Source organism: Anomaloglossus baeobatrachus, chromosome 9, assembly GCF_048569485.1.
Source record: "Anomaloglossus baeobatrachus isolate aAnoBae1 chromosome 9, aAnoBae1.hap1, whole genome shotgun sequence".
Taxonomy (NCBI): Eukaryota; Metazoa; Chordata; class Amphibia; order Anura; family Aromobatidae; genus Anomaloglossus; species Anomaloglossus baeobatrachus.
Window position 1 is genome coordinate 16,163,104 of NC_134361.1, and position 13,736 is coordinate 16,176,839.

The 13,736-nt window shown below is 46.9% G+C and overlaps 1 protein-coding gene across 2 annotated transcripts in view; it reads right to left on the reverse strand.

Moving 5' to 3' along the window:
- Positions 1-13,380, reverse strand: part of LOC142250252 (sodium/hydrogen exchanger 2-like) — a 32,347-nt gene extending 18,967 nt beyond the window's left edge. For both annotated transcript variants that reach the window (XM_075322379.1, XM_075322378.1), the window contains exons 1-2: positions 13,065-13,380; positions 8,120-8,580 (exon numbers count right to left, since the gene is read on the reverse strand). In XM_075322379.1, coding sequence (XP_075178494.1) covers positions 8,120-8,580; positions 13,065-13,278 — 675 coding nt within the window. In that variant the 5' untranslated portion in view covers positions 13,279-13,380. The remainder of the gene's footprint in view (positions 1-8,119; positions 8,581-13,064) is intronic.
- Positions 13,381-13,736: the final 356 nt, after the last annotated feature.

Sequence of the window (13,736 nt, forward strand, 5' to 3'; positions counted from 1 at the left end):
CCCAGATATACTGTGCCCAGATATACAGTGCCCAGATACAGTGCCCAGATAGACAATGCCCAGATATACAGTGTCCAGATATACTGTGCCCAGATATACAGTGCCCAGATATACAGTGCCCAGATATACAGAGCCCAGATATACAGGGCCCAGATATACAGTACCCAGATATACAGTGCCCAGATACAGTGCCCAGATAGACAATGCCCAGATATACAGTGCCCAGATACAGTGCCCAAATAGACAATGCCCAGATATACAGTGTCCAGATATACTGTACCCAGATATACTGTGCCCAGATATACTGTACCCAGATATACAGTGCCCAGATATACAGTGCCCAGATATACAGTACCCAGATATACAGTGCCCAGATATACAGTGCCCAGATATAAAGTGCCCAGATATACAGTGCCCAGATATACAGTGCCCAGATACAGTGCCCAGATATACAGTGCCCAGATATACAGTGCCCAGATATACAGTGCCCAGATACAGTGCCCAGATAGACAATGCCCAGATATACAGTGTCCAGATATACAATGCCCAGATATACAGTGTCCAGATATACAATGCCCAGATATACAGTGCCCAGATATACTGTGCCCAGATATACAGTGCCCAGATATATTGTGCCCAGATATACAGTGCCCAGATATACAGTGCCCAGATATACTGTGCCCAGATATACAGTGCCCAGATATACAGTGCCCAGATATACTGTGCCCAGATACAGTGCCCAGATAGACAATGCCCAGATATACAGTGTCCAGATATACAGTGCCCAGATATACAGTGCCCAGATATACAGTGCCCAGATATACAGAGCCCAGATATACAGGGCCCAGATATACAGTACCCAGATATACAGTGCCCAGATACAGTGCCCAGATAGACAATGCCCAGATATACAGTGCCCAGATACAGTGCCCAAATAGACAATGCCCAGATATACAGTGTCCAGATATACTGTACCCAGATATACTGTGCCCAGATATACTGTACCCAGATATACAGTGCCCAGATATACTGTACCCAGATATACAGTGCCCAGATATACAGTGCCCAGATATAAAGTGCCCAGATATAAAGTGCCCAGATATACTGTACCCAGATATACAGTGCCCAGATATATTGTGCCCAGATATACAGTTATACAGTGCCCAGATATACTGTACCCAGATATACAGTGCCCAGATATACTGTACCCAGATATACAGTGCCCAGATATATTGTGCCCAGATATACAGTGCCCAGATATACTGTACCCAGATATACAGTGCCCAGATATATTGTGCCCAGATATACAGTGCCCAGATATACTGTGCCCAGATATACAGTGCCCAGATATACTGTACCCAGATATACAGTGCCCAGATATACTGTGCCCAGATATACAGGGCCCAGATATACAGGGCCCAGGTATACAGTACCCAGATATACAGTGCCCAGATAGACAATGCCCAGATATACAGAGCCCAGATATACCCAGATAGTGCCCAGATATACAGAGCCCAGATATACAGTGCCCAGATATACTGTACAAAGATATACTGTGCTCAGATATACAGTGCCCAAATAAACAGTGCTCAGCACACTGCTATATACATCCACTTACACTTGCACAGACCGGGGGAGCAGCGGCACAGATCGGCGGAGCAGCGGCACAGACCAGAGGAGCAGCAGCACAGAAAAGAGGAGCAGAAGCACACAAAAGAGGAGCAGAAGCACACAAAAGAGGAGCAGCGGCACAGAAAAGAGGAGCAGCAGCTCAGAAAAGAGGAGCAGCAGCACAGACCAGAGGAGCAGCAGCACAGAAAAGAGGAGCAGAAGCACAGAAAAGAGGAGCAGCGGCACAGAAAAGAGGAGCAGCAGCACAGAAAAGAGGAGCAGCGGCACAGACCAGAGGAGCAGCAGCACAGAAAAGAGGAGCAGCGGCACAGAAAAGAGGAGCAGCAGCACAGAAAAGAGGAGCAGCGGCACAGACCAGAGGAGCAGCAGCACAGAAAAGAGGAGCAGCAGCACAGAAAAGAGGAGCAGCGACACAGAGCAGAGGAGCTGCAGCACAGACCAGAGGAGCAACGGCACAGACCAGAGGAGAAGAGTTTTATTTATTTATTTATTTTTTTAATAAGTATAGGCCATCGTAAAGTGTGAGGAGCTTTGGGGGCCACCACAGTGCGGGGGCATTCACCCTATGTTGTGGGACTGAGGGGGTCATTACACTGCTCTGGGGTCACTGGGCCCTCATAATGAGTGGGGTTTACTGGGGGGGCAACACTGTATTAAGGGCCACATGTGGCCCCTGAACTTCTTGCGGCCAACAGGCTCCCTGACAATCACGGCCCATGCCCGGGGCCGCAGCCATCTACGCTTTACTTTAGATTTTTTATTTCCGCCGCCGCACACAGGATCTCTCTGCAGAGCTTCACCAATGGCAGCCGTCAACCAATCAGAGGCCATCAGGGGATGTTGTTGTATGATGTCACATGCTGGCCTCTGATTGGCTGATGGCTGCCCTTCGTAAAGGTCTGCAGAAAGTTCCTGTGCGCGACGGCGGAAATAAAACATCTGAAGTAAAGCGCAGATGGCTGCGTTCCCCGACATAGGACCGTAAGAAGCAGGAAAGAGGACACCAAGGGAACGGAGGACAGGTGACAAGAATATTTTTTTTTTATGTGTATCTGAAAACGGCATAAAGTGGCATAAATAGGGGACATTACTATAGGATGGGGCATTGCTAAAAGAAGGGGACAAGGATAGGCACAAGAATGGACACATTACTACAGAGGACAAGGATGGGGCACATTACTACAGGATGAGGACGAGATAGGGCACATTACTACAGGGGACAAGATGGGCACATTACTACAGGATGAGGACAAGGATGGACACAGTACTACAGAGGACAAGGATGGGCACATTACTACAGAGGACAAGGATGGGCACATTACTACAGTACACAAGGATGGGGCACATTACTACAGAGGACAAGGATGAGCACATTACTGTGGGATGAGGACAAGATGGGCACATTACAACAGAGGACAAGGATGGTGCACATTACTACAGAGGACAAGGATGGTGCACATTACTACAGGATGAGGACAAGATGGGCACATTACTACAGAGGACAAGGATGGGGCACATTACTACAGAGGACAAGGATGGGGCACATTACTACAGAGGACAAGGATGAGCACATTACTACAGAGGACAAGGATGGGGCACATTACTACAGAGGACAAGGATGGGGCACATTACTACAGAGGACAAGGATGGGGCACATTACTACAGAGGACAAGGATGGGGCACATTACTACAGAGGACAAGGATGGGGCACATTACTACAGTACACAAGGATGGACACATTACTACAGAGGACAAGGATGGGCACATTACTACAGAGGACAAGGATGGGCACATTACTACAGTAGACAAGGATGGGACACATTACTACAGAGGACAAGGATGAGCACATTACTGTGGGATGAGGACAAGATGGGCACATTACAACAGAGGACAAGGATGGTGCACATTACTACAGGATGAGGACAAGATGAGCACATTACTACAGAGGACAAGGATGGGGCACATTACTACAGAGGACAAGGATGGGGCACATTACTACAGAGGACAAGGATGGGGCACATTACTACAGAGGACAAGGATGAGCACATTACTACAGGATGAGGACAAGATGGGCACATTACTACAGAGGAAAAGGATGAGCACATTACTACAGAGGACAAGGATCGGGCACATTACTACAGAGGACAAGGATGGGGCACATTACTACAGAGGACAAGGATGAGCACATTACTACAGGATGAGGACAAGATGGGCACATTACAACAGAGGACAAGGATGAGCACATTACTACAGAGGACAAGGATCGGGCACATTACTACAGAGGACAAGGATGGGGCACATTACTACAGAGGACAAGGATGGGCACATTACTACAGGAGACAAGGATGGGGCACAATACTACAGGAGACAAGGATGAGCACATTACTACAGGAGACAAGGATGGGGCACATTACTACAGGAGACAAGGATGGGGCACATTACTACAGGAGACAAGGATGGGGCACATTACTACAGAGGACAAGGATGGGGACATTACTACAGAGGGCAAGGATGGGGACATTACTACAGAGGACAAGGATGGGGCACATTACTACAGGGGACAAGGATGAGCACATTACTACAGGAGACAAGGATGGGGCACATTACTACAGGAGACAAGGATGGGGCACATTACTGCAGGAGACATGGATGGGGCACATTACTACAGAGGACAAGGATGGGGACATTACTACAGAGGACAAGGATGGGGCACATTACTACAGGAGACAAGGATGAGCACATTACTACAGGAGACAAGGATGGGGCACATTACTACAGGAGACAAGGATGGGGCACATTACTACAGGAGACAAGGATGGGGCACATTACTACAGAGGACAAGGATGGGGCACATTACTACAGAGGACAAGGATGGGGCACATTACTACAGAGGACAAGGATGGGGACATTACTACAGAGGACAAGGATGGGGCACATTACTACAGGAGACAAGGATGGGGCACATTACTACAGGAGACAAGGATGAGCACATTACTACAGGAGACAAGGATGGGGCACATTACTACAGGAGACAAGGATGGGGCACATTACTACAGGAGACAAGGATGGGGCACATTACTACAGAGGACAAGGATGGGGCACATTACTACAGAGGACAAGGATGGGGCACATTACTACAGAGGACAAGGATGGGGCACATTACTACAGGAGACAAGGATGAGCACATTACTACAGGAGACAAGGATGGGGCACATTACTACAGGAGACAAGGATGGGGCACATTACTACAGGAGACAAGGATGGGGCACATTACTACAGAGGACAAGGATGGGGCACATTACTACAGAGGACAAGGATGGGGCACATTACTACAGAGGACAAGGATGGGGACATTACTACAGAGGACAAGGATGGGGCACATTACTACAGGAGACAAGGATGAGCACATTACTGTGGGATGAGGACAAGATGGGCACATTACTACAGAGGACAAGGATGGGGCACATTACTACAGAGGACAAGGATGGTGCACATTACTACAGGAGACAAGGATGGGGCACATTACTACAGGAGACAAGGATGGGGCACATTACTACAGGAGACAAGGATGGGGCACATTACTACAGAGGACAAGGATGGGGCACATTACTACAGAGGACAAGGATGGGGACATTACTACAGAGGACAAGGATGGGGCACATTACTACAGGAGACAAGGATGGGGCACATTACTACAGGAGACAAGGATGGGGCACATTACTACAGGAGACAAGGATGGGGCACATTACTACAGAGGACAAGGATGGGGCACATTACTACAGAGGACAAGGATGGGGCACATTACTACAGAGGACAAGGATGGTGCACATTACTACAGGAGACAAGGATGGGGCACATTACTACAGGAGACAAGGATGGGGCACATTACTACAGGAGACAAGGATGGGGCACATTACTACAGAGGACAAGGATGGGGCACATTACTACAGAGGACAAGGATGGGGACATTACTACAGAGGACAAGGATGGGGCACATTACTACAGGAGACAAGGATGGGGCACATTACTACAGGAGACAAGGATGGGGCACATTACTACAGAGGACAAGGATGGGGCACATTACTACAGGAGACAAGGATGGGGCACATTACTACAGGAGACAAGGATGGGGCACATTACTACAGGAGACAAGGATGGGGCACATTACTACAGGAGACAAGGATGGGGCACATTACTACAGAGGACAAGGATGGGGCACATTACTACAGAGGACAAGGATGGGGCACATTACTACAGAGGACAAGGATGGGGACATTACTACAGAGGACAAGGATGGGGCACATTACTACAGGAGACAAGGATGAGCACATTACTGTGGGATGAGGACAAGATGGGCACATTACTACAGAGGACAAGGATGGGGCACATTACTACAGAGGACAAGGATGGTGCACATTACTACAGGAGACAAGGATGGGGCACATTACTACAGGAGACAAGGATGGGGCACATTACTACAGGAGACAAGGATGGGGCACATTACTACAGAGGACAAGGATGGGGCACATTACTACAGAGGACAAGGATGGGGACATTACTACAGAGGACAAGGATGGGGCACATTACTACAGGAGACAAGGATGGGGCACATTACTACAGGAGACAAGGATGGGGCACATTACTACGGGAGACAAGGATGGGGCACATTACTACAGAGGACAAGGATGGGGCACATTACTACAGAGGACAAGGATGGGGCACATTACTACAGAGGACAAGGATGGTGCACATTACTACAGGAGACAAGGATGGGGCACATTACTACAGGAGACAAGGATGGGGCACATTACTACAGGAGACAAGGATGGGGCACATTACTACAGAGGACAAGGATGGGGCACATTACTACAGAGGACAAGGATGGGGACATTACTACAGAGGACAAGGATGGGGCACATTACTACAGAGGACAAGGATGGGGCACATTACTACAGGAGACAAGGATGGGGCACATTACTACAGGAGACAAGGATGGGGCACATTACTACAGGAGACAAGGATGGGGCACATTACTACAGAGGACAAGGATGGGGCACATTACTACAGAGGACAAGGATGGTGCACATTACTACAGGAGACAAGGATGGGGCACATTAATACAGAGGACAAGGATGGGGCACATTACTACAGAGGACAAGGATGGGGCACATTACTACAGAGGACAAGGATGGGGCACATTACTACAGAGGACAAGGATGAGCACATTACTACAGAGGACAAGGATGGGCACATTACTACAGGAGACAAGGATGGGGCACATTACTACAGGAGACAAGGATGGGGCACATTACTACAGAGGACAAGGATGGGGCACATTACTACAGGATGAGGACAAGATGGGCACATTACTACAGAGGACAAGGATGAGCACATTACTACAGGATAAGGACAAGATGGGCACATTACTACAGAGGACAGAATGACTGCTGGGGAGAGGGAAGAGGAGATAATCATTATCTCCTCTCCCCCCAGCAGTCATTATCAGATGTTTTGTTATTAGAGCTACAAATATTACAAAATTATGGATTTTTAGAGAAGTGACACCACCCAAGTTATGCTCATTTTTTTATGAATTTTGACACACCGAGCTCAAAACGTTGGCCATCATTGTTCTAGATGGAGATTCTCATTCACTGACAGAAGCAGAGATGTAGACTCTATCTTAGGCCTGCAACACACATCCGTGCCGCTGGTTTGTGTTTGGTACGTTTTTGCACGTACCGGCAGCACGTCAACCAATGTTACCCTATGGTAACAGGCACACACACGTAAAGCCACACGGAACGTGTGTCCGTGTGGTTTGTACATTTGTGCATTTTTTTAGACGGATGACATGCCTGCATTTTGCCGGCATCACGCAGACACGGACCCGCTAAAGTCAATGGGTCCGTGTCTGCACGTACGAGACACGGACCATGTACGTGTGCCTTCCCTATGGTCTGTGTGCGTTTTTTATTTTTTTTAATGGTGAAACGGCTCAAGAAACACGGACTGCACACGTACATGACACATACGTATCTCACGCATACACACGCACGCACGGAGAGCAGACGCCATCACACTGATGTCACATGTACTGGAGAAACGGACATCCAACATGGAACACGGACCCAAAAACGGACCGCAAGACACGCACGTGTTTTCTACGGACGTGTGTTTCAGGCCTTATACCGCGTGTCCACCCATTGTAGCAGGTATGCAGCCCCCCTGCGCACCTATGTGTTTCAGGCCTTATACGGCGTGTCCACCTATTAGCAGGTATGCAGCCCCCCTGCGCACCTATGTGTTTCCATCTTTTCGGACTTTACACATAGCTTTGCATCAGAGCTGCAAACACAGAACGAAAGATGATTTTTAATCAAACTCAATCCCAAAGTTGCCATATTTTGTATTCTAGATACATTGTAGTAATAATAGCTGGAGACCCCCGTCCTGGACCCCTGATTTGCCCCAGGCGTGAACTCACCACAGTTACCGCGTCATTGAGCAGAGATTCCCCAAACACCAAGATATAAAGTTTCTCATTCACGTGAATCTCCTCAAACACGGACAGAATGGCGACCGGATCCACGGCGGCGATCAGACTCCCGAACCAGAGGTTGTGCAGCAGAGAGACGTCCGTCAGTCCAAACGCCTCCACCTGGCAGATCCCATAGAGGGACAGTCCGATCCCGAACACGTTCCAGAGGGTCCCCAGCACGGCGTACCCCAGGATGGGGCCCAGGTTCTCAAAGAAAGGCCGAATGGGCAGAAAGTAACCGGCGTCCAGGACGATGGGGGGCAGCAGGTAGAGGAAGAAGACGTCGCTGTTCATCACTGGGGCCTCGTTACTCGCAACGTAAATGATTCCCCCCATAATGAGGCCCAAAATGATGAGGACGCAGCTCTCCGGGACCACAGTGCGGACTCTGGGGGAAAAATGGAAACCTGCAGAAATAGGACCGGAACCAGTTACCACCAGGGCAGCTGAAGCAGGGCACTGAGCTGAGGGGTTGTTACAATGTATCAGTGCACAGAGCTGAGGGGTTGTTGCAGTGTATCAGTACACTGAGCTGAGGGGTTGTTACAATGTATCAGGGCACTGAGCTGAGGGGTTGTTGCAGTGTATCAGTGCACTGAGCTGAGGGGTTGTTACAATGTATCAGTGCACTGAGCTGAGGAGTTGTTACAATGTATCAGTGCACTGAGCTGAGGGGTTGTTGCAATGTATCAGTGCCATTAGCTGTGGGGTTGTTACAATGTATCAGTGCCATTAGCTGAGGGCTTGTTACAATGTATCAGTGCCATTAGCTGAGGGCTTGTTACAATGTATCAGTGCCATTAGCTGAGGGGTTGTTACAATGTATAAGTGCCATTAGCTGAGGGGTTGTTACAATGTATCAGTACCATTAGCTGAGGGGTTGTTACAATGTATCAGTGTTGTTGGTTATGGAGTTGTTGCAATGTATCAGTACCATTAGCTGAGGGCTTGTTACAATGTATCAGTGCCATTAGCTGAGGGGTTGTTGCAATGTATCAGTGCCATTAGCTGAGGGCTTGTTACAATGTATCAGTGCCATTAGCTGAGGGCTTGTTACAATGTATCAGTGCCATTAGCTGAGGGGTTGTTACAATGTATCAGTGCCATTAGCTGAGGGGTTGTTACAATGTATCAGTACCATTAGCTGAGGGGTTGTTACAATGTATCAGTGTTGTTGGTTATGGAGTTGTTGCAATGTATCAGTGCCATTAGCTGAGGGCTTGTTACAATGTATCAGTGCCATTAGCTGAGGGCTTGTTACAATGTATCAGTGCCATTAGCTGAGGGGTTGTTACAATGTATCAGTACCATTAGCTGAGGGGTTGTTACAATGTATCAGTGCCATTAGCTGAGGGGTTGTTACAATGTATCAGTACCATTAGCTGAGGGGTTGTTACAATGTATCAGTGCCATTAGCTGAGGGGTTGTTACAATGTATCAGTACCATTAGCTGAGGGGTTGTTACAATGTATCAGTGTTGTTCGTTATGGAGTTGTTGCAATGTATCAGTGCCATTAGCTGAGGGGTTGTTACAATGTATCAGTACCATTAGCTGAGGGGTTGTTACAATGTATCAGTGCCATTAGCTGAGGGGTTGTTACAATGTATCAGTGCCATTAGCTGAGGGGTTGTTACAATGTATCAGTGCCATTAGCTGAGGGGTTGTTACAATGTATCAGTGCCATTAGCTGAGGGGTTGTTACAATGTATCAGTGTTGTTGGTTATGGAGTTGTTGCAGTGTATCAGTACCATTAGCTGAGGTGTTGTTACAATGTATCAGTGTTGTTGGTTATGGAGTTGTTGCAATGTATCAGTGCCATTAGCTGAGGTGTTGTTACAATGTATCAGTGCCATTAGCTGAGGTGTTGTTACAATGTATCAGTGCCATTAGCTGAAGTGTTGTTACAATGTGTCAGTGTTGTTGGTTATGGAGTTGTTGCAGTGTATCAGTACCATTAGCTGAGGGGTTGTTACAATGTATCAGTGTTGTTGGTTATGGAGTTGTTGCAATGTATCAGTGCCATTAGCTGAGGTGTTGTTACAATGTATCAGTGCCATTAGGTGAGGTGTTGTTACAATGTATCAGTGCCATTAGCTGAAGTGTTGTTACAATGTATCAGTGTTGTTGGTTATGGAGTTGTTGCAATGTATCAGTGCCATTAGCTGAGGGCTTGTTACAATGTATCAGTGCCATTAGCTGAGGGGTTGTTACAATGTATCAGTACCATTAGCTGAGGGGTTGTTACAATGTATCAGTACCATTAGCTGAGGGGTTGTTACAATGTATCAGTACCATTAGCTGAGGGGTTGTTACAATGTATCAGTGCCATTAGCTGAGGGGTTGTTACAATGTATCAGTACCATTAGCTGAGGGGTTGTTACAATGTATCAGTACCATTAGCTGAGGGCTTGTTACAATGTATCAGTGCCATTAGCTGAGGGGTTGTTACAATGTATCAGTACCATTAGCTGAAGGGTTGTTACAATGTATCAGTGCCATTAGCTGAGGGGTTGTTACAATGTATCAGTACAATTAGCTGAGGGGTTGTTACAATGTATCAGTGCCATTAGCTGAGGGGTTGTTACAATGTATCAGTACCATTAGCTGAGGGGTTGTTACAATGTATCAGTGTTGTTCGTTATGGAGTTGTTGCAATGTATCAGTGCCATTAGCTGAGGGGTTGTTACAATGTATCAGTACCATTAGCTGAGGGGTTGTTACAATGTATCAGTGCCATTAGCTGAGGGGTTGTTACAATGTATCAGTGCCATTAGCTGAGGGGTTGTTACAATGAATCAGTGCCATTAGCTGAGGGGTTGTTACAATGTATCAGTGCCATTAGCTGAGGGGTTGTTACAATGTATCAGTGTTGTTGGTTATGGAGTTGTTGCAGTGTATCAGTACCATTAGCTGAGGTGTTGTTACAATGTATCAGTGTTGTTGGTTATGGAGTTGTTACAATGTATCAGTGCCATTAGCTGAGGTGTTGTTACAATGTATCAGTGCCATTAGCTGAGGTGTTGTTACAATGTGTCAGTGTTGTTGGTTATGGAGTTGTTGCAGTGTATCAGTACCATTAGCTGAGGGGTTGTTACAATGTATCAGTGTTGTTGGTTATGGAGTTGTTGCAGTGTATCAGTACCATTAGCTGAGGGGTTGTTACAATGTATCAGTGTTGTTGGTTATGGAGTTGTTGCAGTGTATCAGTACCATTAGCTGAGGGGTTGTTACAATGTATCAGTGTTGTTGGTTATGGAGTTGTTGCAGTGTATCAGTACCATTAGCTGAGGGGTTGTTACAATGTATCAGTGCCATTAGCTGAAGTGTTGTTACAATGTGTCAGTGTTGTTGGTTATGGAGTTGTTGCAGTGTATCAGTACCATTAGCTGAGGGGTTGTTACAATGTATCAGTGTTGTTGGTTATGGAGTTGTTGCAGTGTATCAGTACCATTAGCTGAGGGGTTGTTACAATGTATCAGTGCCATTAGCTGAAGTGTTGTTACAATGTGTCAGTGTTGTTGGTTATGGAGTTGTTGCAGTGTATCAGTACCATTAGCTGAGGGGTTGTTACAATGTATCAGTGCCATTAGCTGAAGTGTTGTTACAATGTGTCAGTGTTGTTGGTTATGGAGTTGTTGCAGTGTATCAGTACCATTAGCTGAGGGGTTGTTACAATGTATCAGTGTTGTTGGTTATGGAGTTGTTGCAGTGTATCAGTACCATTAGCTGAGGGGTTGTTACAATGTATCAGTGTTGTTGGTTATGGAGTTGTTGCAATGTATCAGTGCCATTAGCTGAGGTGTTGTTACAATGTATCAGTGCCATTAGCTGAGGTGTTGTTGCAATGTATCAGTGCCATTAGCTGAGGTGTTGTTACAATGTATCAGTGCCATTAGCTGAAGTGTTGTTACAATGTGTCAGTGTTGTTGGTTATGGAGTTGTTGCAGTGTATCAGTGCCATTAGCTGAGGTGTTGTTACAATGTATCAGTGCACTGAGCTGAGGGCTTGTTACAATGTATCAGTGCCATTAGGTGAGGTGTTGTTACAATGTATCAGTGCCATTAGCTGAAGTGTTGTTACAATGTGTCAGTGTTGTTGGTTATGGAGTTGTTGCAGTGTATCAGTGCCATTAGGTGAGGTGTTGTTACAATGTATCAGTGCAGGTACATCCAGGACTGGAGAGTGGTTCTGTTGGGTTCACCTCACGCTCAGGGCCACAAAGCAACAATCCGCTTCAGTCTCTGCACGTGGACGGCGCATTATGATGAACTATAGGGCTGCATATGGCCCATCTATGTTTTTATAGCGCCCTCTACTGACTGTATCCGCCCTGCACTCGGGATTATCCTCTCTGACACATTATAACAAACCTTCAGCTGTGATATTTGCTCTATAGGATTTCATTCTCTGATTCTAAACAATGTACATTCTCGGGCTGTGTGCACACTGCGCTTTTATCGAGTTTTTTGAGTGCAATTTAGTCACAATACCGCATGCAAATCCTTCTACCAGCAAAGCCAGTGAGAGTCCTGACGTTTTGTGCACATGCTGCAGACTCAATTCTCAGTGATTTTGTCTCGTTTTCACACCCCAGATTGCACAGAAAACGCCTGCAAAAATGCACAAAAAATGCGGTAAAAAAGCACTGGAAAAAAAGCCGCGTTTTTCCAGCCAAGAGATGCAGAAATGTGCAGAAATCTCTGCACCCCAATCCTCAGTGTGTGCGCATCACCTTAAAATTATGGAGAATTTAGCAGCCAGTGACAGCAAGCAGAGCTGTGATATTACAGTCACATCCCATTACTCCACATGGGGTCACATTAGGGCTGATAAGCGCCATCCTCGCCTCCCCGGGACGTCTATGGGCACCATGCTTGCCACCTCTTACCGATCTTCGCGAATGAGGCCAGCATGATCCACAGGGTGATCTCGAAGGGCATCTGCACATGGTGGTACTCCACGGAGAAGATCTTCACCTGGGAGCCATTCCTGGGCGCTCCGTCCACCCCAGCCGGAGACGATGGCTCGTTTATGGGGGATGCTGAGAGTAGTTGGAAGTAGAAGACCAGGACAACGACCCCCATCATCTTCATCACAGCCATAGCCAAGGCGTCCTCCTGTCTCCGGGCTGCGATCAGACTGAGCGGGGATCAGCGGTGAAGTGTCCCATGTGCAATCCCTGGATCGTCTCCAACCTCAGATCTGGAAATTTCCACAAATCGAGTAGATAACAGAAAACAATTAACTCCTTGGGATAATTACACCATTACGTGAATCCATCTCCGCAGCACTGATAGCAGCTACAGTGCCTTTGCAAAAGTATTCACCCACCTTGGCATTTTTCATGTTTTCATACCTCATAAGCTGGAATTTCGCTGGATTTTTTGAGGATTTGCATCAGTTCATGTAAAAAACATAAATAACTGAAAACTTCAGTGTGCATAACTATTCACCCCCCTATAGTCAGTACTTTGTGGAGCCTGCTTTGGCGGTAATTACAGCTGCAAGTCTCTTGGATAAGTCTCTTTCAGCTTTCCCCATTTTGCCACTGGGATTTTTG